The sequence below is a fragment of the Portunus trituberculatus genome, chromosome 22, assembly GCF_017591435.1.
Source record: "Portunus trituberculatus isolate SZX2019 chromosome 22, ASM1759143v1, whole genome shotgun sequence".
In the NCBI taxonomy this organism is placed as follows: Eukaryota; Metazoa; Arthropoda; class Malacostraca; order Decapoda; family Portunidae; genus Portunus; species Portunus trituberculatus.
In genome coordinates, this window is record NC_059276.1 from 227,480 (window position 1) to 253,248 (window position 25,769).

Here is a 25,769-nt window from a genome sequence, read left to right on the forward strand (position 1 = left end):
ACAGGCGCAGATGGTGCAAGTGAGCTGCGAGTGTTGTGTGGCCCAGGCGAAGGCTCCGGAGTAGTTATTGTTGTGATGGTTGGTGCGTGAGCCCTCAAGATCATCAACCTCCTTGCTGTCATGGTAACAGGCTTCCCATTTTCTTCTTCACTCCCTCACACACAGCTGCTGCCTCCCTTCTCATGTCTTTTAATTATGTCCTCTTTTTCTTGTAGCGTAATGGTTTTCCTTTTCTTAGCATCACTGCTGTCACTAAGGAGTTTTCTCTTTGGTGTCATTGATCAAGATACTAAGAACTTGAGTCAGTAAACGCAGAAGTAGGATAACACTTGCCAGGGGCGACGGTGTGGTGGAAGTGAGGCAGGGTGTTATTGTATTCAAGTGTGAGGCAGGTGGTGTTGTGGGTAACCACTAGTGACGCCTGGCAGCCAACAATAACAATTAATACTGCGCTCTACGATTTATAAATTTTCAATTTTTTTTAATCTTAAATTGCCTTATGACGTAACTACGAGTTTGATGTAACTCGAGATCGACGTAAGCCGGGACCTTACTGTATATATTGTTACGTTCACCGGTTAAATGGGTAAGATTGGCATCGGGGAGCCGGTGAACAATAACAATAAAGAAAAAAACACTGCAGGTTCAACTGGTGAAGATATGCAAAGGGGCACTTAAAAAGCTATATAATAACCCAATAACCATGAATGAAACTGACATACACATAGATATAACATGGAACACATGAAACTGACATATATATATATATATATATATATATATATATATATATATATATATATATATATATATATATATATATATACAGTCAACCCTCGGCTATCGCGACTTTCGCTATCGCGTTTTATTGCTATCACATACCCATGAAAAGCTGCTAAAATTTCATTATCGCGACCTCAGATGCCTGCTATCGCACGCCCAGCCAAGACGTCATGGGACATCTGAGCGCTCATTGGCCAAAACCGCCTTCGCGCCAAGATCAATTCGGCTATCGCGTTTTAAGTTATTTATTTCATTGGGCGCGATAGCCGAGGTTATATATATATATATATATATATATATATATATATATATATATATATATATATATATATATACACACTTATCCTCGACTATCGCGCCCAGTTGGGGCCGAAATAGCCGCGCTATAGCCGAAAACGCAATAGCTGAATTGAGCAACTAATGGTGAAAATTGTTATTGGTAAAGCAACCACAAATTTTACTCCTAATATCCCTCATTTTTACTTCTTTTTAAATTACTGTATAATCCATTGGTAGCAATTAAAACATGTCAAGGTTATAACAAAAAAAAAATTACATCAGCTCATTTTATTTACTAGAGATGTATTGATGCATCGGAATCGGCGGTATCGGCCCATTTTTTGGGTATCGGTATCGGCTTATTTTATGCCGATACCTACGATACCTAAAAGGAATTTACTACTTAGTGATATATTCGATATAAGATATTGATTACTGGGAAATTTATCTTTGCAAATGGCTTCAAAAAGCTTCTAGAATTGCTCCTATTTCACAAATGCTCTCAGAAAGACTTACAGCATCCCCCGAAACAAAGCCTCGCATCTGATAACGATCGCTGTCCACCAACTCATCCTGGTGTCCAGTGCAGTAATCACTATAAGTAGTAGTATCGATATCGGTGGTATCGGTATCGATAGTAGTATTGGTATCTGCCCAATTAGGTGGTATCGGTATCGGAATTGGCCAAAATTCTGGTATCGGTTTTGGCCAAAGAGCACTCAAATATCCCATGACGTCATGACTGGGCGCGTGATAGCAGGCATCTGAGGTCGCGATAATGAAATTTTAGCAGCTTTTCATGGGTGTGTGATAGCAATAAAACGCGATAGCTGAAGTCGTGATAGCCGAGGGTTGACTGTATATATATATATATATATATATATATATATATATATATATATATATATATATATATATGTATATAACAGAAATAAATACAATAAAGAACCCAACTTAATACCTAACAATAATACTAATCCTATATGGAGGCAATGTGGAAAAAACGGGACGAGGGGAAGTGATACTTATGAGGTGTCGCAGTGGTGAAGTGCTGGGTGAGGTGGATCCCACGGTAGTCCAAGAGGCATTGTGTTCACTGGTTGAGGCCTTGACCTCGACTTACTTCCAGAAATGAGGGAGCTTGCTTGACACTTCCGCTTGAGTCGAATGGGGCCGCGTGAATCCAACTTCGGGACAGTAGCAGGGCTTCATGAGACGGTGACGTGGAGGGTTCATGAGATGGTGACGTGGAAGGGGAGGTGGAGAGGTGGCGAACGAGGTAGCAAGCGGAGGAGGTGATGGTAGTGGAGTATGTTACGGGCGGGCTGTAACATTTCCTCCCCCCTAAGACCTCTGTAATGGGCTCATGAAGGAGGTGAGATAGGAGATTTTGATAAGGCGTCGGCGATGATGTTGTCCACCCCCTTGATATGGTGGACTTCCAAGTTGAAGGGTTGAGTTAACAAGGCCCACCTAAGAATGCATTGGTTTCGGTTCTTCATGGCGTGAAGGAAGGCCAGAGGGTTGTGATCGGTGAAGACCTTCGTAGTTTGAGGCCCAGGATGAAGGTAGCACTCAAAACGTTGGAGCGCCAGGATGAGTGCCAGAGCCTCCTTCTCGATGGTGGAGTAGTTGTGTTGGTGTTTCTTCAGCTTGGCGGAGTGATAGGCGATGGGATGGAGGATGCCGCTTGTGAGGTCTGCTTGTAGGAGGACAGCACCCACTCCAACTCACTGGCCCACTTGTAGATGGAAGGGGCAGGAGTGATCTGGCGTCCAGACCACTGGCTCCAAGGAGAAAAACGCCTTAGATGTTGGAAGGCTTGGTCACAGGTCGGGGTCCAGTGGAAGGGGACGGAAGTGCTGATAAGGTCCGTCAGGGGGCTAAGGTGGAGAAGTTCCTACAGAATCGTCTGTAGAAACCGGCCATCCCCAAGAACCTCATGAGAGCTTTCCTGGTGGTAGGGACAGGGAAGCCAAGGATGGCCTCCATGTTAGCTCTCTTGGGCGAACCTTGCCGTCCCCACCACATGTCCCAGGTAGATCACTGTAGACTTCCCGAAGGTGGACTTGGCCAAGTTGATTGTAAGACCGGCTTCCTGCAACCGACCCATCAGCCTCCGGAGACGGGTCAGATGTGTCACCCAGTCGTCCGAAGTCACCACCAGGTCGTCCAGATAGGCAGATGTTCCTTCTAAGTCCTGGGTGATGTAATTTATAGCCCTCTGGAAGGTGGCGGGAGCATTAGATAAGCCAAACGGCATCACTGTGTATTGGTATAGCCCGAAGGGGGTGATGAAGGCGGATATTATTTGGGCCTCATCCGAGAGGGGAATCTGGTAGTAACCTTTAACCCTTTCTTTCCGGCGCTTAAACTATTTTCCCGTTTGCTTTGACGGCTAAAAATGGTAAACCTAAAAATTGTCAGAAAACTCTTTGAATTCTAATAATTATTTTCTCTTTGTTATTCTGAATACAATGATGTACTTTGTAGCTCGATGTGACTTCTGAAAGTTCAGTTTATACATTATCAAGGATTCCTCCTCCTCCCGCTGTGTGATCCGTCTTTCAGAAACAGCCCGGAGAGCAATGACACACAAGACATCTCTCTCTCTCTCTCTCTCTCTCTCTCTCTCTCTCTCTCTCTCTCTCTCTCTCTCTCTTTCTCTTCTCTCTCTCTCTCTCTCTCTCTCTCTCTCTCTCACATCTTGAGGAAATTGTACACTTCCAATGAGAGAGAGAGAGAGAGAGAGAGAGATATTTCATCCTTTTATATCAAGTTTCAGGCAAATAACATTATCTCTCTCTCTCTCTCTCTCTCTCTCTCTCTCTCTCTCTCTCTCTCTCTCTCTCTCACACACACACACACACACACACACACACACACACACACACACACACACACACACACAACAACTGGTAGCTCAGTGGTTAGAGCGCTGGCTTCACAAGCCAGAGGACCGGGTTGATTCCCCGGCCGGGTGGAGATATTTGGGTGTGTCTCCTTTCACGTAGCCCTGTACACCTAGCAGTGAGTAGGTACGGGATGTAAATCGAGGAGTTGTGACCTTGTTGTCCCGGTGTGTGGTGTATGCCTGGTCTCAGGCCTATCCGAAGATCGGAAATAATGAGCTCTGAGCTCGTTCCGTAGGGTAACGTCTGGCTGTCTCGTCAGAGACTGCAGCAGATCAAACAGTGAAACACACACACACACACACACACACACACACACACACACACACACACACACACACACACACACACACACGGGACACCGTCGATGGCGGATGTGGTCGCTGAGCTCCAGAGCAATCATCTCTAATTCTACAGTTGCCATTGCCTAAGAGTAACTAAGGTGGGAAAGGAGCTTGTAATGTTTGTCCCGTCTCCATATAGTCATGTTAACTGTTGATTAGCAAAATAATGTCCAGGGAAGGTGAATATAAACTGTAGCCTGCGTTTGAGCCATCAGCTGAAGTTTGTTTACATCTGCGCAACATGGCGGCCGTGAACTCGAAAGATGAATCAGACTTCACAGGATTTCAAGGAATAATGGAGAAGAGCGTTTATGTGAAGAAAATTCTGGAGTTGGAAGGTAAAATTGAAAACTGTTTGAAAAGTATGGGGCCTGGAAACGAGTTATGACAATGTAATGAAAGAGTGCGCTGAAATGAAGACAGAAAATGCAGTACTGAAAGAGGAAGTTAAGTTAATTAAAGTGAATTGCGACAAATGTGGAGAATCTTTAGGAAAAGTGATGGAGAAGCAGGCTGAATGGAAAAAAAGTCAGGAAGTGGAAAGAAAGGAGGTAAATTACAAAGTTGCAAGTCTGGAAAAGGAAATCAAAGAGTCTGGGGAGAAAACTTTGGGCCTTGCTGAAATTATAGATCAACAGATCATAGAAGAGAAGATTGCTGAGAAAGTGGTGAAGGTTATTAAGTCAAATGAGACATTGGTGAGGGAAACTGTAGACAAAAAGAGATGTGTGGTGATATTTGGTGTGGAGGAGGATAAGACACCGAGTAAAATGGAGAGAGAAAAACATAAAAAGGTGATAAATAATATCATTAATGTGGTGCAGGAGGAGGAAAAGACCTAGTACAAGAAATAGAGGACTTCCATAGAATTGGAAAGTTCACAGGAGAAGGTATGAGGCCAATAAGAATCAAACTTAAGTCACAAAAGGATGTAGATGAATTGGTGGAGAAGTCATGGAGGCTAGCCCAGCAGGAAACAACAAGGAAGATTTGGTTGAGAAGAGATCTCGGTGAAAAGGAAAGAGAAATGTTAAATGAGTTGAGAAAGGAGGCTTTGAAAAAAATGAAGAGAGGACAGAAGAGGAGAAGAAAGAGTTTTTCTGGAGAATCTTGGATATGAGACTGAGGAAGTGGTTCATAACCCAGAAAAGTACAGCAAGAAAGGACTAAAGAAACTTACGTATGAGCGGAATGTAATGTATTCCAACATAAATGGAGTGATATCGGGATTTTAGAACTCAACGATTACTTGAGGGACAAGAACCCAGATATTGTGGGTCTTACTGAAACAAAACTGAGAGAGGAGAAGACCTGATGATGGTTGGAGAAGGGAAATATAATGTTTGGAAAAGAAATAGAGTAGGTAAGATGGGAGGAGGAGTGATGTTGCTGGTTAAAAAGATATAAAGGTGGATCAAGTGAAAGAAGGTATGGGAAAGGCAGAAGTGCTAAAGATCAGAGCAGAAACTAATGAAGGAAAAAGAGGCACTACATAGTGGTGTACGTACCACCTAAGACAAATGCATGGTCAGTACAGGAATATGAAGAAATGATAAGTGATACAGGAACATGTCTGGAAGAAATGTTGGGTGGCTGTGAACGAACTATAATGATGGGAGATTTTAATTGTAAAGAGGTGTGTTGGGAGGACTGGTCAATGGAAGGATCAGAGACAACATGGGAAATACACTATTGACACTGGCAATGGAAAATGTGTTAACTCAGTGGGTCAAAGAAGATACTAGGTTTGGAGGAGAGGGAGCATCGTCAAGACTGGACTTGGTCTTTAGTACAGAGCCAATGGTCATTGAGGAGATGAGGGTGGAGTGCCCTTTAGCAAAGAGTGATCATGCAGTTTTGGAGTTCAAGGTGATAGATGAAGAGAAATCTAGAAGAAATGAAGAATATAAAGTGGGAAGATGGAATTATGCCAAGACAGATTTTGGAAACCTAAAGAAATTCTTTCAAGAGACAAATTGGATGAAATTCAAGAGTGCTAAGGAGCAAATGAAAAGTGGAAGGAATTTATAAAAATATACAAAGAAGGTGAGAAAAATTTGTACCAATAAGACAACATAGAGAAGTTGGAAAGCAGGACTGGTTTAACGATAGATGTGAAAAGGCTAGAACAAGAAAAGAGGATGCATGGAAGAGGTGGAGAAGGAAAAGACGGATTAAGCAGTGGGAAAGTTACAAAAGAGCAAGAAATGAATATGTGTTGATTAGAAGAGAAGAAAGAAAGAAACAAGAAAAGGATATAATTGATAAATGTAAAGACCAACCAAGGCTTTTTACAGACATGTGAACAACAACATCAAAAATAGAGAAAGTATTGAAAGTTTAGAAGTAAATGGAGTATGCAGTGAAGATCCCAGGAAATGGCAGAGGCTATGAATGGATGCTTTCGGAAGGTATTCACAAAGGAGACTGCTTTTGACAAACCACTGGTAATGGAACAGAAAGGGATTATGAAGGAGTTTCAAGTAACTGTGGAGGAGATCAAGAATATGATGGGGAGTTTAGAAGTGAGAAAAGCTGTGGGACCTGATGGGGTATCAGGATGGATTTTAAGAGAATGCAGGAGCAACTGGCAGAAAAAGTTTGTGAAGTAATTGATGCCTCATTAAGGGAAGGTGTAGTGCCCCAAGACTGGAAAAGAGCTAACATTGTCCCAATTTATAAATCAGGTAACAAGAGAGACCCATTGAACTATAGACCAGTGTCACTTACAAGTGTGGTAGCTAAGATGTGTGAGAGGGTGGTGAAGAATAGATGGACAGACTTCTTGGAGAAAAATGACATACTTTGTGAGTGTCAATTTGGTTTTAGAAAAGGGCGTTCATGCACGACAAACCTGATATGTTACTATTCGAGGGTGATAGATGTAATACAGGAAAGAGATGGTTGGGCTGATGGAATATATCTGGATTTAAAAAGGCCTTTGATAAGGTACCACACCAGAGACTGATCTGGAAACTTGAAATGGTAGGAGGAGTGCATGGCAGTTTACTAAAATGGATGGAAGACTTTTGGTAGGAAGAGAAATGAGAACAATAATTAAGGACAGACCATCAGAATGGGGCTTGGTGGAGAGTGGAGTTCCACAGGGATCAGTGTTGGCACCAGTAATGTTTTCGGTCTACATAAATGACATGGTGGATGGGGTGTCCAGTTATGTGAGCCTATTTGCAGACGATGCAAAATTGTTAAGAAAAGTGAGATGTGACAAAGATTGCGAACTACTCCAGGAAGACTTGGACAGAATATGGAAATGGAGAATATGGAAATGTACATGGCAAATGGAGTTCAACACGACAAAATGCAAGAAATTAGAGTTTGGCAAGAGTGAAAGAAGAATCAGGAGTATGTACAAGATAGGAAATGAAGACATAAAACCAGTCATGAAGAAAAAGACCTTGGGGTGACAATTACCAATGACCTATCGCCAGAGAGACATATAAACAAAATAATTGGAGAAGTATTGAACTTATTGAGGAACATAAGAGTGGCGTTCGTATATTTAGATGAAGAAATGATGAAGAAAATAATTACTGCAATGATAAGACCAAGGCTTGAATATGCAACAATACAGTGGGCTCGAACTTAAAGAAACACATAAGGAAACTAGAGAAAGTACAGAGGGCTGCAACAAAATGGTGCCTGACTTAAGAGATTTGACTTATGAAGACAGACTGAACAGAATGCAACTTCCGACCCTGGAAAACAGAAGAGAAAGGGAGACCTGATAGCAATATACAGAGTGATGATTGGCATGGAAAAAATGGATAGGGAAGATCTGTGTATGTGGAATGAAAGAATGTCGAGAGGGCATGGGAAAAACTAAAATGGCCACTTATAGGAGAGATGTGAAAAATATAGCTTCCCTCATAGAAGGGTGGAAGCATGGAATAGTTTAGACGTGGAAGTGGTCAACGCAAGGAATATTCATGATTTTAAGAAAAAGCTGGACATTAGTAGATATGGAGACGGGACAGTACGAGCATAGCTCTTTTCCGTATGTTACAATTAGGTAAATACACACACACAATGGGGAAGACTGGCTGGATGACCAGCACAACCAGGTGAATTACACACGCTTTCATGCGCCAACCTGTTAGTTGATCTCTCTCTCTCTCTCTCTCTCTCTCTCTCTCTCTCTCTCTCTCTCTCTCTCTCTCTCTCTCTCTCTAACAAGTTAACTTCACCATTTTATTATAAAATCGAAGATAATGAAAAATTCACATGAAAGAATGATAGGTAATATTTCTTTTCACTTTCCGAGTCCTCACTAATGTCTTCGCTTTCTTCAGTTTCTTCTTCTAAATATTCACTGTCACTGTCTTCAAACTCAAAAGCACTGCTAAATACATATGTTCTGTCCTGCTCCATGGTGAGTTATGATCTGAGATCCTTCGCTCTTATCAGGATGTCTCTTCGCACTTATCATGATGCTTTCCACCGGGTCGCTGGGGTTGAAGTGTCACCCGGAGAAAGGGAAAATAGCTTAGTTACCACTAAGTTTACAGAGCTATAATGACAACACTACATGTGGAAACATGCTAGACACTTCCACTCACCATCTGACTCGAGAAACCGTGGTTGGAGCTCAAAATTGAGCGAAAATTCTTGATTACGGTATGATGGACACAAGATTGATTTAATCGTATATATACGATTGCCGGAAGGAAAAGGTTAAGTAAATCTATAGTGGTTACAAATATGGCTACTCCTATGCTATCTACAAGGTCCTCTATCAAGGGCAATGGATAGGAGTGTGGCACCGTCACTTTATTTAATTACCTGTAGTCGGTGCAAAATCAACTACTACCATCTGGCTTAGATGTTAACAGGAAGGGAGAAGTCCAGGGGGATATACTAGGTTCTGCAAGGTGATGACAGAGCAGATAGTCTACCTCTTTTTTCATCAAGTCTCTTTTAATTGGTAAAATGCGATAGGCTGGTTGTCTTATAGGCTTGATGTCATTAGATATTAATGTTATATCATGTTGGATATTAGTACAAAGTCCTGGAAGGTCACCTGTGATTTCTGAAAAGTCTAGCAATAACTTTTTAAGATCAGACTGTTGTGAAGGTGTAAAGGAAAGAAAAACTCAACAAGGTTGGACATGATTTGGCTGTTTGAGGGGCGTCCTTTAGGTGATGAGAAGAGGAATTCGATGTCGGACTCTTCCTTGGGTGGCACAGGACCAGACTTCTTCCCTACCAGACATACAGGTACAGTGTGAGACAAGTCGTCCTCTGGTTCTCTGGAGTGGTAAGGTTTCATTAGGTTAACCCCTTCGCGCCGGATGTTAAAAAAGCCCGCCTGTATGATATACATGGTAGTGTTGAAGCTGGAAACTCGTGCAAGCTTGTCATACTTGTCGTCTTTGTGTATTATGCTGCTATTTTTATTCACCTTTGCCTTCAAGAGGAAAGTGGACGCTTCTCTCTTGGAGAAAAGAGAGAGAGAGAGAGAGAGAGAGACATTTGCTAATATTTTAGACACAAGCGGGACATGTAGCTTATCTTCGAGAAGAAGAAGGAAGGGAAGGAGAGGAAACGAAAGGGAGAGAGAGAGAGAGATTAGAAAATTTGTTGTTTTGTATTTGTGTGTGTGTATTTACCTATTTGTATTTACCTATTTGTGTATTACAGGGCCTGAGCTAAGCTCTCTGTGTCCTGTCTCCTTGTCTATTCCTGTCATATCTCTCTTTCATCTGATTGACACACACCGCCTCAACGACATGACTGCTCAGTTTATTCCACTTATCAATGCTACGATGCGGGAAACTGTATTTTCTCACATCATTTAGACAGATGTCCTTTATTAGCTTTTTTCCATGTCCTCGGAGATAATTACTTGTGGCCACCTTTATCAACTCTCTATCCAGTATGTTAATCTTGTTCACCAATTTATACATAGTTATCATGTCTCCTCTTGTTTTTCTCTCTTCTAATGTGGTCAGCCCCAGCTTCCTCAGTCTTTCCTCATAGTCTAACTCCTGAGTCCTGGTACCATCCTTGTTGCCAGCCTTTGTACCCTTTCTACCTTCTTCACATTTTTCTTCATATGCGGTGACCAGACACATGCTGCATATTCTAGCTGGGGTCTTATTAAGGTACATAATATCTTCTTCATCATTCCTTCATCTAGGTAGTAGAATGCAAGGCCAATATTTTGAAGCATGTTGTATGTTTTCCAAAAAATCTTGTTAATGTGTTTCTCCGGTGACAAAGTGTTTTGCACGGTTACTCCTAAGTCTTTCTCCTCATTGGTCTCTTTAATTTTCTCATCACCCAGTCTGTAATCCCAGTTTGGTCTGTATCTAATTCTTCCCATTTTCATAACATGGGTCTTGTCTATATTAAATTCAATCTGCCACTCTTTACTCCACTCATATATTTTATCAAGATCTTCCTGTAACTTGTTACAATCTTCCACATTCTTTACTCTCCTCATAATTTTAGTATCATCTGCAAACATGTTCATATAACTGTCAATTCCTACTGGCATATCATTAACATAAATCAAAAACATGATGGGACCCAGCACTGACCCTTGTGGAACTCCACTGGTTACCTTCCTCCACTCGGACTTTTTTCCTCTCACCACTGTTCTCCTTTCTCTTCCCATTAAGTAATTTTCCATCCATTTTGGTAGTTTATCATTTACTCCTCCAGTCATCTTTAGTTTCCACATCAGTCTATTGTGTGGTACTTTATCAAAGGCCTTTCTCAAGTCCAGGTAGATAGCATCCACCCATCCCTCTCTATGTTGCAGTATGTCAGTCACTCTTGAATAAAAACATAATAAATTGGATACACACGATCTTCCTTTTCTGAAACCAAACTGTCTTTCACTCAGAATGTTTTCACTTTCTAGATACTCACTCCACTTTGCACTTTGCTTTAATTACTTCTTCACATACCTTGCACAATATACTAGTCAACGATACTGGTCTATAATTTAGCGGTTCCATTCTACTACCATTCTTATATATAGGCACAATGTCAGCTTTTTTCCACTCTTTCGGGACTAATCCTGTTCGTATGGAGGTATCCACAATATCAAATATGGGGTTCAACAATTGATCCTTACATTCCTTTAGCAACCTCCCAGATATGCCATCAGGCCCCATTGATTTATTAATATCCAGATTGCTTATAATTTTCCTTACGTCTTCCTTAGTAACCATGATGTCCTGCATTTGCTTTATTTCCGTAGGCCTTCCTCCCATAAAATTCTCCTCCTTTGTAAACACTTTGCAAAAGTTGTCGTTCAAAATTTCAGCTATCTCCAGCATCTTCATATACTTCTTCCCGTTTTTACCTTTTCTATTGCCTCCTTTTATTTAGTTTTCCATTTATGAATTTGTAAAACATTTTGGGTCACTATCACAGTTTTCCACCACCCTCTGTTCATATTCCTTCTGTGCTGTTTTCCTTACTTCAACATATCTATTCCTTGCTGTTTTGTAGCCTTCCTTGATAATACATCACTGTTTTCTTAAGTTTCTTCCATGCCTTTTCTTTGTTCTTTTTGCTTCTTCACAATTTCTATTAAACCACTGTTTATTATTTAAAGTTTCTGTTATATGGCACAAACTTTTTCACAGCAGAGTTATACAAATCCATAAATTTATCGTATTTCAATTGCATATCTCTTTCCTGGTATACCACGGACCAGTCAATTTCATTAAAGAACTCCCTTATATGGTTATAATTTGCCCTTGTATAATTTAATTTTTCCTCCTGTTCCACAATCTTATTCGTGCTTAATTCTGTATCCAGCTCAAAGCTTAGGACATCATGATCGCTTTCCTCAAGGGACTTTCATGATCAATTTCCTCTTTTAGAGATTCCCTGGTAAATACCAAATCCAACCTTGCTGCAACATCTTGTCCCCTGCACCTTGTTGGTGATCTCACCCACTGTGCCATCAAGTTATTTGTTGCTACCTTTAACAATTCTTCTGCCCACTCACCACCATTCACCACTTGTAGTCTTCCCACACTATTTCTTTGCAATTAAAGTCTCCAACTATCATCACTCTATCCTTTCTGTTGAGTTCTTGCTTCATTCTGTCTAGAGTATTTCTCATCACCATTTGGTACTGTTCATATTCCCAAGCACTGGTTCTGGGTGGTATGTATACTGTTATAATATTAATGTCCCTCTTGCCATCTGTTATAAGCATACTTATCACTTCCTCATTTCTCTTACTATAGTTCACCTCCTTCACTATCAGATCATCCTTAGTAAGAACCATTATACCACCACCACCTTTATTTTTTTATCATTTCTCCATACTTTGTAGTGTTTTACAACAAACCAGTCTTGCTTTATTTCGGGCCTTAGCTTTGTTTCCACTACACACATTATGTCCGGTTTGTTATTTCTTAGGTAATCCATACATTCTAGCCTCTTAGACAGAAATCCATCTATGTTCGTGCAAGTCACTTTTATTCCATTCCTAGTCTCTTTCTTCCATGTAATGCCTATTCCGTCTGTTTTATCCACCACTTCTTTAGCCTCCCATTTCTCATCCTCCAAAAAAACTTGATCTTTTCCTCCTCTGTTCTTTCGTCATTCCTCTCCTTCACTTCAGATACTAGCTCCTTCATCGTCATTCTCTCATCTTGTGACATATTTCTTCTTGTGTAAATTGTTTTGGTTTCCTCAGATTCCTTAAGTTTCCAAGCCCTCCTCAACAAGGCCTCCGCTGCCACCTGAGACTTTAATTTCAATTTTAATGGTCTATTCTTGCCTTCCTCAAAAGCTCCCAATCTCACACTTTCTTCTACCTCAGCATATAGGTTCTCTTCTTCCACAGAGATCTTGTTCAGTAAAGACTTAATCTTGTCATTTTCCTTATCCCTCCTGTCCTGCCAGTTCCTGTTAGTTTCCTCCCGCAATCCTATTATGATCGCACATTTTTTCTTTTCAGCGATATCTCTCACCACATACTCATTTTACTTTAGTGCCTTTACCATTTCCCTCTGCATAATCCCTTTATTTTCCTATTCCTGCTTTTTTACTATCTCCCTAAACGACCTTTGTACCTCCAGATGTTCATGATTCACTTCTTTCATCCTAGTGTCAATTAGATTAAGACATTCCTCTTTCTTCAAGTCCCCTTCGGATATTTTTATCTCCATTTCCATGAGTTTAGCCTTCATTTCTTCGCATTGTTTCCTTAGCTGTTGGTTTTCTTTCTCCATCTCTACTTTTTCCTTCAACAGCTTTTTATTCTCTAGCGTTAACAAGTAGATCTCTTTTTTAAATGAATCATTCTCGGCTAGAACTCTATCCAGTTTTTCTTCTATTGACAAAATGCTTAGGAACTTACTCTCCAGCGCCTGGATTCTTGCATCCATGTCAAGTTTATGCAGTCCTTTTGGCGTAGTAATAAAACCTTCGAAGTCTCTAGTTTGCCTGGACGCCATTTTTGATGTTGTCAGCTGATTATGGCCAGAGCGATTACCGTCCACACTCCCCTCTCAGGGATCACTCTCCATATCACTCACTTTCAACACTAAGAGACAGTAGGACATTTACTGACACAAAACTTAGAGTTACTCGAGCCCTGTAATACCATAGGTATTTTCTTTCTTCCTGTACGCAGCCGGAGACGAGCCGTCCTGTGTGTGTGTGTGTGTGTGTGTGTGTATTCACCTAGTTTTTGTTTCACCTAGTTGTAATTTTACAGGGCCTGGGTATCATACTCGTGTGGCCCCATCTCCATATCTACACACATCCAACTTTCCTTTAAAACTATGCACACTCCTCGCTGACACCACCTCCTCACTCAAACCATTTCACACCTCCACACATCTTTGTGGGAAACTATATTTCTTCACATCCTTCAAGCATATTCCTTGGCTATCTTTTTACTATGCGATCTCGTAGTTCTATTTAAGTTTTCCTCTCTCAACATCATTTGCTCATTATCCACTTCATCCAGTCCATTCAACAGTTTATAAACCTGTATTAAATCTCCTCTTTCTCTTCTTTGTTCCAAGGTAAGCAAATTCATTTCTTTTAATCTCTCCTCATAGGTCATTTCTGCCAATTCCGGAACCATTTTTGTTGCCATTCTCTGCAATCTCTCCAACTTCCTTATATGCTTCTTTTTATAAGGGGACCAAACCACTCCAGCATATTCCAATCTTGGTCTAATTACCGTACTAATTAATTTCTTCATCATATCTTTATCCATATAATGGAAGGCTAATCCAATATTTCTTATCAAATTATACGTTTCTCCAAACATCTTATCAATATGAGCCTCAAACTGCCCATGGTCTTGTATTATCACTCCCAAATCCTTTTCCTTTTCCACCTTTTTCAACACTACTTCTTCACCCATCTTATATGACCCTCTTGGCCGTCTTCCACTCTTCCCCATCTCCATCACATGACTTTTGCTCAGATTAAATTCCATTTCCCACCTCTTGCTCCACTCCCAAATCTTATCCAGATCTGCCTGTAAAATTTCACAATCTTCTTCACTCTTCACACACCTACACAACTTCGCATCATCCGCAAACAAATTAATATAACTGTTTACTCCCTCTGGCATGTCATTAATATATACAAGGAAAAGTATTGGTGCCAGCACTGAGCCTTGTGGGACTCCACTCTCCACCACCAACCAGTCCGACTTTGCATCCCTTATTACCGTTCTCATCTCCCTCCATCTCAAGTAGTTTTCCATCCACTTTAACACTTTTCCTTTCAGTCCTCCATAAATCTCTAATTTCCATAGCAGTCTCATGTGAGGTACCTTGTCAAAAGCTTTCTTTAAATCCAAATATACACAGTCCATCCATCCTCTCTCTCTTGTATTTTGTCAACCACTCTTGAATAAAAGCTCAGTAGATTTGTTACACATGACCTCCCTTTCCTAAAGCCAAATTGATGATCCGATAATAACTTATGATCCTCCAGGAACCGTATCCAATATTTCTTTATCACCCTCTCACAAATCTTACCGACCACACTTGTTAGAGACACAGGTCTATAGTTAAGAGGCTCTTCCTTACTGCCTCCCTTATAAATGGGCACCACTTCAGCTCTTTTCCACTCTACTGGTACTTCCCTGTTTCTAATGAGCACCTTATAATATCATATAATGGATCAATCAATTCTTCTCTACACTCCTTCAATAATTTTCCTGAAACTTCATCTGGTCCCATCGCTTTATCATCTTTAAGTTCCTCCAACATTTTATATAACTCCTTTTAGGTATCTTAATGTCATCCATGTGCACATTTCCTTGTACATTCTGAGGCTTTACAAACATTGTTTCTTTAGTAAATACTTGCTGAAACCTATTATTTAGCAATTCCGCTATATTCTTAGGGTCATCTACTATCCCTTGCTCTCCTTTTAATCTTTCAATGGACTCTCTCTTTTAAGTTTACCATTTATGAACCTGTAAAACAATTTTGGATGTTCCTTACTCTTGTCTACAATATCTTTTCAAATTTTCTTTCTTCCTCCTCCTTACCCTCACATACTCATTTCTCGCCACTCTATAATTCTCCTTATTTAGTATATTCCTGCTCTTTTCCATCTTTTCCAAGCCACATCTCTCTTTTCCTTAGCCTTAACACAAGTTGCATTAAACCAATCCTTTCTTCCTTCCTCTCTCGGTTTATACTTTGGTACAAATTTCATAACTCCTTTATAATATTTCATAAAAATCTCATATTTTTTTGCACTTCTCTGATTTGTAACATCTCCCAATCTAATTTTCTGAAATAATTTTTCAAACTTTCTGTGTCCATCTTTCTATAATTCAATCTACCACTCCTGTATGTCTCGTCTTTCCTTCGCTGTGTTGTTGCTATCTGCATTTCCATAACCACATGATCACTCTTTCCCAAAGGACATTTGTATTGTATATCTTCACATAGGTACACTTCTCTTGTTAACACCAAATCCAGTCTAGCCGGTTCATCATCTCTATATCTAGTATTTTCTTTCACCCTCTGTTCCGTCATATTTTCCATCATTAGGTTAAGAAATCTTTCTCCCCATGCATGCTCTCCAACACCACTTACTAGATTTTCCCAATCCACCTCCTTACAATTAAAATCTCCTACTAGTATCACCTTTCTTTTTCCAGATAATACACTTTCCAAACTCTGTAAAGTATCCTTGATCATATTGTCGTATTCCTTAATGTCCAAGAATTTGTTTTAGGAGGTACATAGGTCACCATGATTATTAATTCTTTTCCATCACTTTTTATCCTTATGCTTATCACTTCTGCATTGTTCTTCCCATACCAAACCTTATCCACATTTATTTATTTCTTCGTCATAATCATAACTCCTCCTCCACCTTTACTCTCTATCCTTTCTCCATATATTATATTTATTATCCAAATTTACCTTTGTTTTTCATGCAATTTTGTCTCAGTCAAACACACTATATCAGGCTTCTCCACCATCATATAGTCTTGCAATTCCAATCTACTTGACAGTATCCCATCTATATTAGTATACATTACGGTCCACCCACTGCTCCTCTAGGGTTTCTCTGCATTCCTTCTTTCCACATACCACTTTCTGACTCTCTCTCCTATAACTCTCCAAAAACTTTTCTCTTTCCTCCTCAGACCGCTCATCATTTTTCCTTCTCGCCTCTTCCAACAATTCCTTATATCTTCTCCTCTCTTCCTCATTTCTATTCTTTCTCACAAACACCTCTTTACAACCTTCTATCTCTCTTAACTTTGATGTTCTATATAGGATATCCTCCAGATTGTTGTGACTTCAGTACTACTTTAATCGGTCTGCTCACTCCTCCTTATACGGACCCAGTCTATGGATCTCTTCCACTTCTTCTTGTAGGTCTTTTTTTCATCATCATTTAGATTTTTGAACAGATCTCTTGCCGTTTTTAATTCTTCCTTAATTCTCTTAGGCTTATATGTTATATTTTGTTCTTTCATTCCAAATATTAACACACTCTTCTTCTTTTCTGCTATTTCTCTTATCAATGTTTCCTTATTCTTCATAACATTAACCAGTTCCTTAGACCTTTCTTTTTTGTCTTCCTTCAACTGATCTTTAATTATTTCTTGTAATCCAACCATCTCTGCTTCCCTCGACTCAGTCCATTGTGTTTTCTTCAGTTCCCATTCCCTTTCAAACCTTTCATTCTGCTCACTGATCTTTTCCTTAAAGTCATCTTTCTCCTTTACTACTCTCTCCATTTTTTCCTCCAACCGTCTCTTGTATTTTTGAACCTCCACTCTCAAGTGTGCATTCTCATCCACCAATCGTTTTTCATTTTCCTCCAGTCTCTTAACTCTTTCCTTCAAAGCCTTGCAGAATTCTTTATCCTGCTCTTCCTCACTCCTCTGAACTTTTAATTCCTTCAACTCCTCAAATCTCTTCTCCAACATTACCAGTCTACCTTGCATTGTTGCCCCTGTTGAAGATGGACTCATGCTTTGACTGGCCACTTTTGGTTTGCTTTTGTGTGTATGTGTGTATGAGTGTGTGTGTGTGTGTGTGTGTGTGTGTGTGTGTGTGTGTGTGTTTTCACAAATGTTACAAGGCGTGACGCATGTAATTATCTTTCGAGAGGGAGAGTGGGAGGAGGGAAGGAGATGGGGAGGAGGAAAGGGAGATGGGGAGGGAGGGAATGAGAGAGAGAGAGAGAGAGAGAGAGAGAGAGAGAGAGAGAGAGAGAGAGAGAGAGAGAGAGAGATGGGAACAGTCTATGCCATTGGGTAATTTTAGACACAAGGTGGGACGCATGTAGCTTATCTATAGTGATTGGTGGATGGTGGAGACAAGGATGGTGGGAGAAGCACCAGGATTTCAAGGACAGCATACGGCGTGTGTAGTTGGTATCCAACACACTATACGGGACAACTGATCTGAAGAAAGCTCAGAAAAGAAATATGACGCTTACGTAGGCGTCACCGTATTTGCTACTGGGGCTTCATGATGCCCTAATAGGCGTCACCGTATTGAAGGGGTTAATATGAACTAGTTGGGAATCCTTACGACGGTCAGGAGTGTGGACCACATAGTTTAATGGACTTAGTTTTTTGAGCCACAACATAAGGTCCCATGAACTTACTGTGAAGAGCATTGCCTGGAGTGGGGAGAAAAAGTAAAACCTTGTCTCCTGGTTTGAAACTTCTCATGACAGATTTGGGAAGAGAATTTTGTTGCATTTTAGTTTGAGATTTGAGGAAGTTAGATTTAGCAAAAGATCTGACTTCACTGATTTTATTGTTAAGGTTACTGATGTAGTCAGACACACTGGGGCTTGAAGGAGTATTTTGAGTAAACCATTGATCCTTTACTATTTTGAGAGGCCCCCTGATCTGTCTACCATATAGTAATTCAAAAGGGGAGTAACCTAAAGAATCTTGAGGAGATTCTCTGAAAGCGAAGAGAAGGAAAGAGATACTTTCATCCCAGTCTCCTTGATGCTCCAAGCAATACTTTATCATGGATTTTAATGTTTGGTGAAACCGCTCCAGACAGCCTTGGGATTGGGGGTGGTTAGCCGAGGAGGTTACATGGTCGATGTTTAGCTCATTCATTATCAGTTGGAAAAAATTGCTAGTGAAATTGCTACCCTTGTCAGACTGAATTTGTTTTGGAATTCCTACCGAGGTGAAAAAATGTATTAGATGTTTTACAATGGTCCTTGATGTGATGTTCTTAAGAGGGAATGCTTCAGGATACCTGGTAGTGGGATCCATGAGGGTTAATAAATACTGATTCCCCCGTTTGGTTTTGGGTAAGAGCCCTACGCTGTCCAGAACGATCTTTTTGAAGGGCTCTGTCTGAACTGGAATAGGCGTCAGAGGAGCTGGCACAAGGCGTTCGTTAGGCTTACCCACAATTTGACATATATGACATGTTTTTACATAGTGTGACACATCCTTTTCATTCCTGGCCAAAAAATGTTGAAGAGCCTTCTTGTAGGTTTTTTGGATGCCTAGATGACCTGACAATCCATCATGAGCTAGTTCTATAATGGCTGGTCTTACAGACAAGATGACGACAACTTGATGTGTTTCTGACCAGGTGTCTAGTTGTTTCAGTTCAGGTCTTTAGGCACGCATCAGGACTCCTTCCTGATAATAAAAACAAGGCAGTTTAGACATATCCTTTGTCTCACTGGCAACATGTCTGATCTTAGCCAAAGTGAGATCCTGTTCCTGAGCATTAATCAAATTCTCCTTTGAAATGATGTACAAGTTGTCAGTAGAGGCAAATCATTGGTGGAGGAGGTGGTGAAAGGGAAGGGGACTTGGACTGAGACCTGGTGACTGCACTCACTAGGAAGAAGTGAGGGGATGTTTCGTCCAGGGTCTTAGTGGGACTTTCTGTTAAGGGGGAATCATGAACAATTAAGTTTGCAACAGCCAAGTTACCCGCAAGATCGTTACCCAGTACAAGATGTACCCCCGGTACTAGCAGTTCACCAGGTTTAATGGCTACCTCAACTGTCCTGAAATGAACGGGCACTGTAAGCTAATTTTAGCCAAGGGATAGGAGAGCTGTGATTCGAGACCTATAAGGATCACCTTCTCCCCAGTGAAAGCCTGTTTGATATTAGGGATGACATCTTCCCTTAAGATGGATTGGGCAGCACCTGTATCATGCAGAACCTTGACATTTATTGCCTTGTCTTTACCATCAGTCAGGGACACTTTACCTTGATACGTGTACGAGTCATAAAGTTCTAGAGGAGAGTTGACAGGGTTAGCTAGGGCCACTGGTTTCTTGTTCTCAAAGGTGTTAGGTTTAGGGGCCACAAAAGAAAGTTGACGTTGAGAGGCCTTGCAATTTGGGTGTCTACATTTCTGGATCGTGTGACCTGGTTTCTTACAGTATGTACACCAGGGGAATTATATGCATTTGGCGAGAATCGGTCGGCTTACCACCGCGCCCCAAAACCTTCCCCAAAGGAGGACCTAACATTAGATGGTGAACCACGACCTCTACTACCCAGGGATCCCATCAACAAAGCAAAGGCATCAGCCACTTTAGCGGCAGACATAAGATCACTCTCTCCCCGTTCTTCCACATCCTCAGAATATTAAAGGGTAACTTGTTCTTCCATTCTTCCAGGACCATTAGATTGAGCAACTCCAAAAAGGTAGTAATGTTAAGGGCGGCTAACCATTTCTTAAATTGTCTTAGTTTCTCACTAGCAAATTCAACATAAGTGTGAGAGTCTGGTTTCACATAGTTTCGGAACTGTTGTCTGTATCTGTCAGAAGTGATAGAGTAGGCATCTAGAATGTTACCTTTGATCTCTTCATACTCTATCTCATCACTAAAGCCGTTGTATACCCTATAAGCTTTTCCTACTAGCTTGGGGACTAGGAGAGACACCCACTGATCCTTGGGACATTTATTCCTATTAGCAATGCTCTCAAAAGTGCGAAATGACCCGTCAACATCAGATTCATCAAAAGGGGGAACTAGCGGAGCGGGATTAAAGCTTGCTAACTTTTTCTTTATATCTATTTCTTCCCCTCTAAACTTAGTGTCATTTCGTAGGGTTAACTCCTGAATTTCTAACTCTTTCTCCTGCCTTTTAAGTTGTAACTGAAATTCTCTCTCTTCCTTTTCTGCCTGTAGTTGCATTTGTTTTTCTTGTAGTTGCATTTGTCTTTCATGCATCTGGTATTCTAGTCTAAGCTTCTCAATTTCCCACTGACTTATCCTACTCTTATCGTGTTCTTTCTGGGGATTGTGTATTATAGTCCTCGTAGAGGCTGCTGACATGGGAGTTAACTCTTCTATGGCATTTCCTAGCAACTGACCTTCTTGCACTAGATGTTCAACAACTACATTCTTAACGACCTCTTTAGTCATCTGAGATGTGATGGGAATATCAAAATGTTTAGCGATGGCTTTCCGCTGGTCCTTCTTTATATTAGCATCTTTAAGTTGTTCAGAGAAGGATCAGCACAAAAATCTTCAAAGTTAAACTGAGCGGAAGCCATATTAAATAGATGTTAAACAAACAACAACAACAAAAAATTATAAGCGAATTACTTAAATGATGAACTTGGCAGAGTGATTATAAAGGCAACCTTGGAAATTACCTAGATTATACTTAAGTAAACACTTATGAGTACAATCACTAATGGGGGGGTAAACTAAAAAATTACGGCATTAAGAGGGATCCGGATTACTCTAGTTACGAGACTTGAGAGTGAGGAGCTAATTGTACTGAGACTTGTTATTGATAAGGAGGCGGATTAGTCTGAGAGACTAGTTAAAATGGCCAATTCTAACTAGCGAGAAAAATGATCTGCAAAGTGAGGGGATTGAGGGTTCGCATGAACATATGATGATCCCAACAATTGGATAACACTTATTACACACCTACCGATGTGCAAAAAACTGAGATAAGTGCTATCGGTGAACACGCCTTGCTACCTGCTTTCCTGCTCTACCACTGCTATGCGATACCAATGAAAGTCACAAAGCACTTTTAACCCAAAGGGAGCCACTTGATTGCACAAAGGTAAATTTAAACCACACGCTGAGTAAGTCACAGGAAAAAAAAAACACATCAAAGTCACAACACCACAGAAACACCAAAAAATAATGTAATCACAGAAAAAAGGTCACTGGAAAAATGGAACACTGAACAAGGGTCATAATAGTCCTGTCACGGTCGCCAATTGTTACGTTCACCGGTTAAATGGGTAAGATTGGCATCGGGGAGCCAGTGAACAATAACAATAAAAAGAAAAAACACTGCAGGTTCAACTGGTGGAGATATGCAAATGAGGCACTTAAAAAGCTATTTAATAACCCAATAACCATGAAACTGACATACACATATAGATATAACATGAAACACATGAAACTGACATATATATATATATATATATATATATATATATATATATATATATATATATATATATATATATATATATATAACACAGAAATAAATATAAAGAACCCAACTTAATACCTAACAATAATACTAATCCTATATGGAGGTAATGTGGAAAAAATGGGATGAGGGGAAGTGATACTTATGAGGTGTCGCAGTGGTGAAGTGCTGGGTGAGGTGGATCCCATGGTAGTCCAAGAGGCGTTGTGTTCACTGGTTGAGGCCTTGACCTCGACTCACTTCCAGAAATCAGGAGCTTGCTTAACACTTCCGCTTGAGTCGAATGGGGCGCGTGAATCCAACTTCGGGACAGTAGCGGGCTTCATGAGACGGTGACGTGGAAGGGAGGTGGAGAGGTGGCGAACGAGGTAGCAAGCGGAGGAGGTGATGGTAGTGGAGTATGTTACGGACGGGTTGTAACAATATATATATATATATATATATATATATATATATATATATATATATATATATATATATATATATACTGTATATATTATTTATTTTTTCAATTATTTATTATTTATACATTTTTTTCTATTGTATTGAGTTTGTTCTTGTGTCCTTTCAGGTGTGAACACTCCTGTTCTCAAGAGGCAAGCACAGATATTCTTCCTGAATGCTGATGGTTATGTTGTTTCCCTTTATAGAAATGTCTTATATAACAAATCCGTAAGTAAGCAGTATATCAGACTACTTTGGCTATTTTCCTTATAGGTTAATCCTGTTTTTTGTCACTTTTACTAACAAACAGCTAAACAAATGCCTAAATCAGTACTAATTAGTGATGAGGAGTAACACCAACTTCATAGTCATAACAAAACACATCAACATCACTGTTATAGGAGCAAATGGAAAAGATTGTGCTGCACAATTTCCTACTAACTACAAGTGGTGTATTATGCCAAGGAACATGGCAATAGAGCAGCAGGAGGATCTTTTGGGCCACCACTTACAGAAAAATGATAATTGTCTGGCCACAGCAAGAGATATTTTATTCATGTTGTTATTATGATTACTCTTATTATGTTGTTATTATGATTCTTGATTAGGTAAATTTTTCTATACTGTATTATTTCCCTTTTTATACCATTATACGGTATAAAAATTAGGCAAAAAAAGTTACCAAAAAATGACAGCTTGGGAGACCTAGTGTCAATTTGAATTATTACCATGGGTTTTTCACTTCAGCTATCACAATTTTGGCTATCATGTTAGGCACGATAGTGGAGGGTTGAGTGTATATACATCTCAGAGATCAGGGTTATTGTATTTGACAGCACATAGGATGCACCATTTTCCCCAAAACTTTGGCTCTAAAAGTCACACTATTTCTAATATGGGAAGTTAAGACTTCCTGTAGGCTTATCTTCTCCCTGACCCCCATTAACCTGACCAAAACTAATTGCATTCATCATTATTTTATTGCTGCTATTGTTATTGTTACCAGTATTATTACTATAAAACTAATTTTCATAAAAATTAAAGCAATCTAACCTGCGAGGTTGTGATGCATGTCTATGGATGACTCGATGCTGTCTGATGGTGATGAGTAACAGCAAGTTCATTATCATAAAGTTGATAATGAAATTAAAAGAAGGAAATAGATGAAAGTTGTTTGAAAAAAAGGAAAAAATAAATAAAGCAGTAAGAACATAGAAAACATCAGGGACGCTGTTGCAATGGGTATCTCCCGACTCTACATGTTATTTGATCCAATCATAACAAAACACATGAACACTCACTGTCATGGTAACAGGAGGAAAAAGATCAGGCTATACAATCTCTTACAAACTGCAAGTGTTAGGTTATGCCAGAGAGCATGGCAATAAAGCAGCATCAAGGGCTTTTAGACCACTACCTACTGCAAAAAAAATTACATGTCTGGTAACAGCAAGAAAAGAAAATGAAGAACGTAAAAAAAGGTAAATATAACATTCGTTGCCCAGCCCCACATGGGTCAAAATTTGAGTATGATGTTGCTTGGTTTTAAGGTTGGGTTTTATTTAGTATCCCTTGTGGGTTGTGATGTAATGTATACAGGCAGAAGCATATCATTGGCAACACTGCTTGATGCAAACAATCCAACAGCTGGGCTGCAGTCTCCACCCACTGCCCTTGCTCTCAAAGCATTTTCAAAATATTTTTTTATGTGAGATTCTTGATTCCAGATGCCCCAAGATTGTTTGAAATGAGAGGCAAGCATAAATAGGAGTTGAAAAAAAACAATCCTAACTCCAAAAATATTCATTTGCAATGGAAATGACATATATCATCAATCATTTCTCTACATTTCTCATCAGGAATATATAAGCAACATACCAGTTTCCATTGTTGGATGAATCTGCAAATTGATCATGCTTTCTACTTGTATAATGTTTTTCTAAATTTCTTTCAACAGTCTATGCTTAAATACATAAAAAACATTTTATCCTAAATTTGACCTGCTGAATGGGAGTGTGTGTGTCTTGCCCATGTGTCCTATATGCCATCAAAATATGGTATGTTCCACTGGATGTTGCACCAACGCATCTTGCTCCTACCTTTCACTTGGGACTGTCGATCAGCTGGAGTGTACAAATTTAGCCACCTACAGGAGACTGGCTACTCTACTAATTGCAGAAGAGCTCGTTGACGACCCTGCAAACATTATTCATTGAATAAATAAAGTTTTGAATAGCCGAGAGAGAGAGAGAGGCCGCAGTGGTTAATTTACAACATTGTTCCTCCCAGGGGGTTAAGTGTGGGTGGAGGAGGTAGGCAGAGATGGGAGAAGTTTGTTTCACCTTTTCACTTATACAGTGGAGACTCAATACTCAAACATCTTAATTGTCAAAATTTTCAATACTCGAATGCAAAAGTTTGATTTAATATACAAAAAAATACCTGATAGTCGAACGTCCACACACGTGGTTATAAAAGAAAGGCTCCCTGGCCTACCTCTCCCCCTCAGCCAGTTGTGCTTGTGCAGTCTTTAGAATAACATTATTGTGTGTTCTGTATGTAGTTTTTCATTTATAAATTTACATAACACCAAAAGCTTATTAGTGATGAAAATATCTGGTAATCGAACGGCTGCACATATGGTTGTAAACAAAGCTCTGGTCTCTCACTTCCCGCTGCTGTCATTGTTTCGTTCTGATACCGGTAGTACTGATAATACTGAAGCAAAATACTGGTATTCCTGTACACTAGAATCCAGTGCATGTCCGTAGTCCTGCCCAATCTTGAGAAAAACATTTTTCTGTGTTAAATTAGTAGTTTTTCATTTAAAAACTTACAATGGCACCAAAGAGGCTTATTAGTGGTGAAAATAAGGAATTTAGTGAAATCCACTACTGGATTCACAGGAGACAGGTCATCTTCTGACAACCTCCCTCCTCCTCACCTTTCTCCCCCCCTCTTCTATATTATCCATCACCAGCCTTCACTTGTGGTACATACAAATAGAAATTATAAAAAAAAAATTACATTGAAAAAAAAATTACATTGAAATTTTCATAAACTTAAGGCTAAGGATTAGAATGAATTACCTTTT

General features: G+C 39.9%; 1 protein-coding gene across 16 annotated transcripts in view; it reads left to right on the top strand.

The window, feature by feature from the left end:
* The window catches only part of LOC123507349 (ankyrin repeat and zinc finger domain-containing protein 1-like), a 360,722-nt gene that overhangs the window by 158,593 nt on the left and 176,360 nt on the right, over window positions 1–25,769 (top strand). For 7 of the 16 annotated variants that reach the window (XM_045260124.1, XM_045260119.1, XM_045260123.1 and 4 more), the window contains one exon: window positions 22,803–22,903. The exons of the other annotated variants lie outside the window; for them this stretch is intronic. In XM_045260124.1, coding sequence (XP_045116059.1) covers window positions 22,803–22,903 — 101 coding nt within the window. The remainder of the gene's footprint in view (window positions 1–22,802; window positions 22,904–25,769) is intronic. 16 annotated transcript variants of the gene reach the window in all.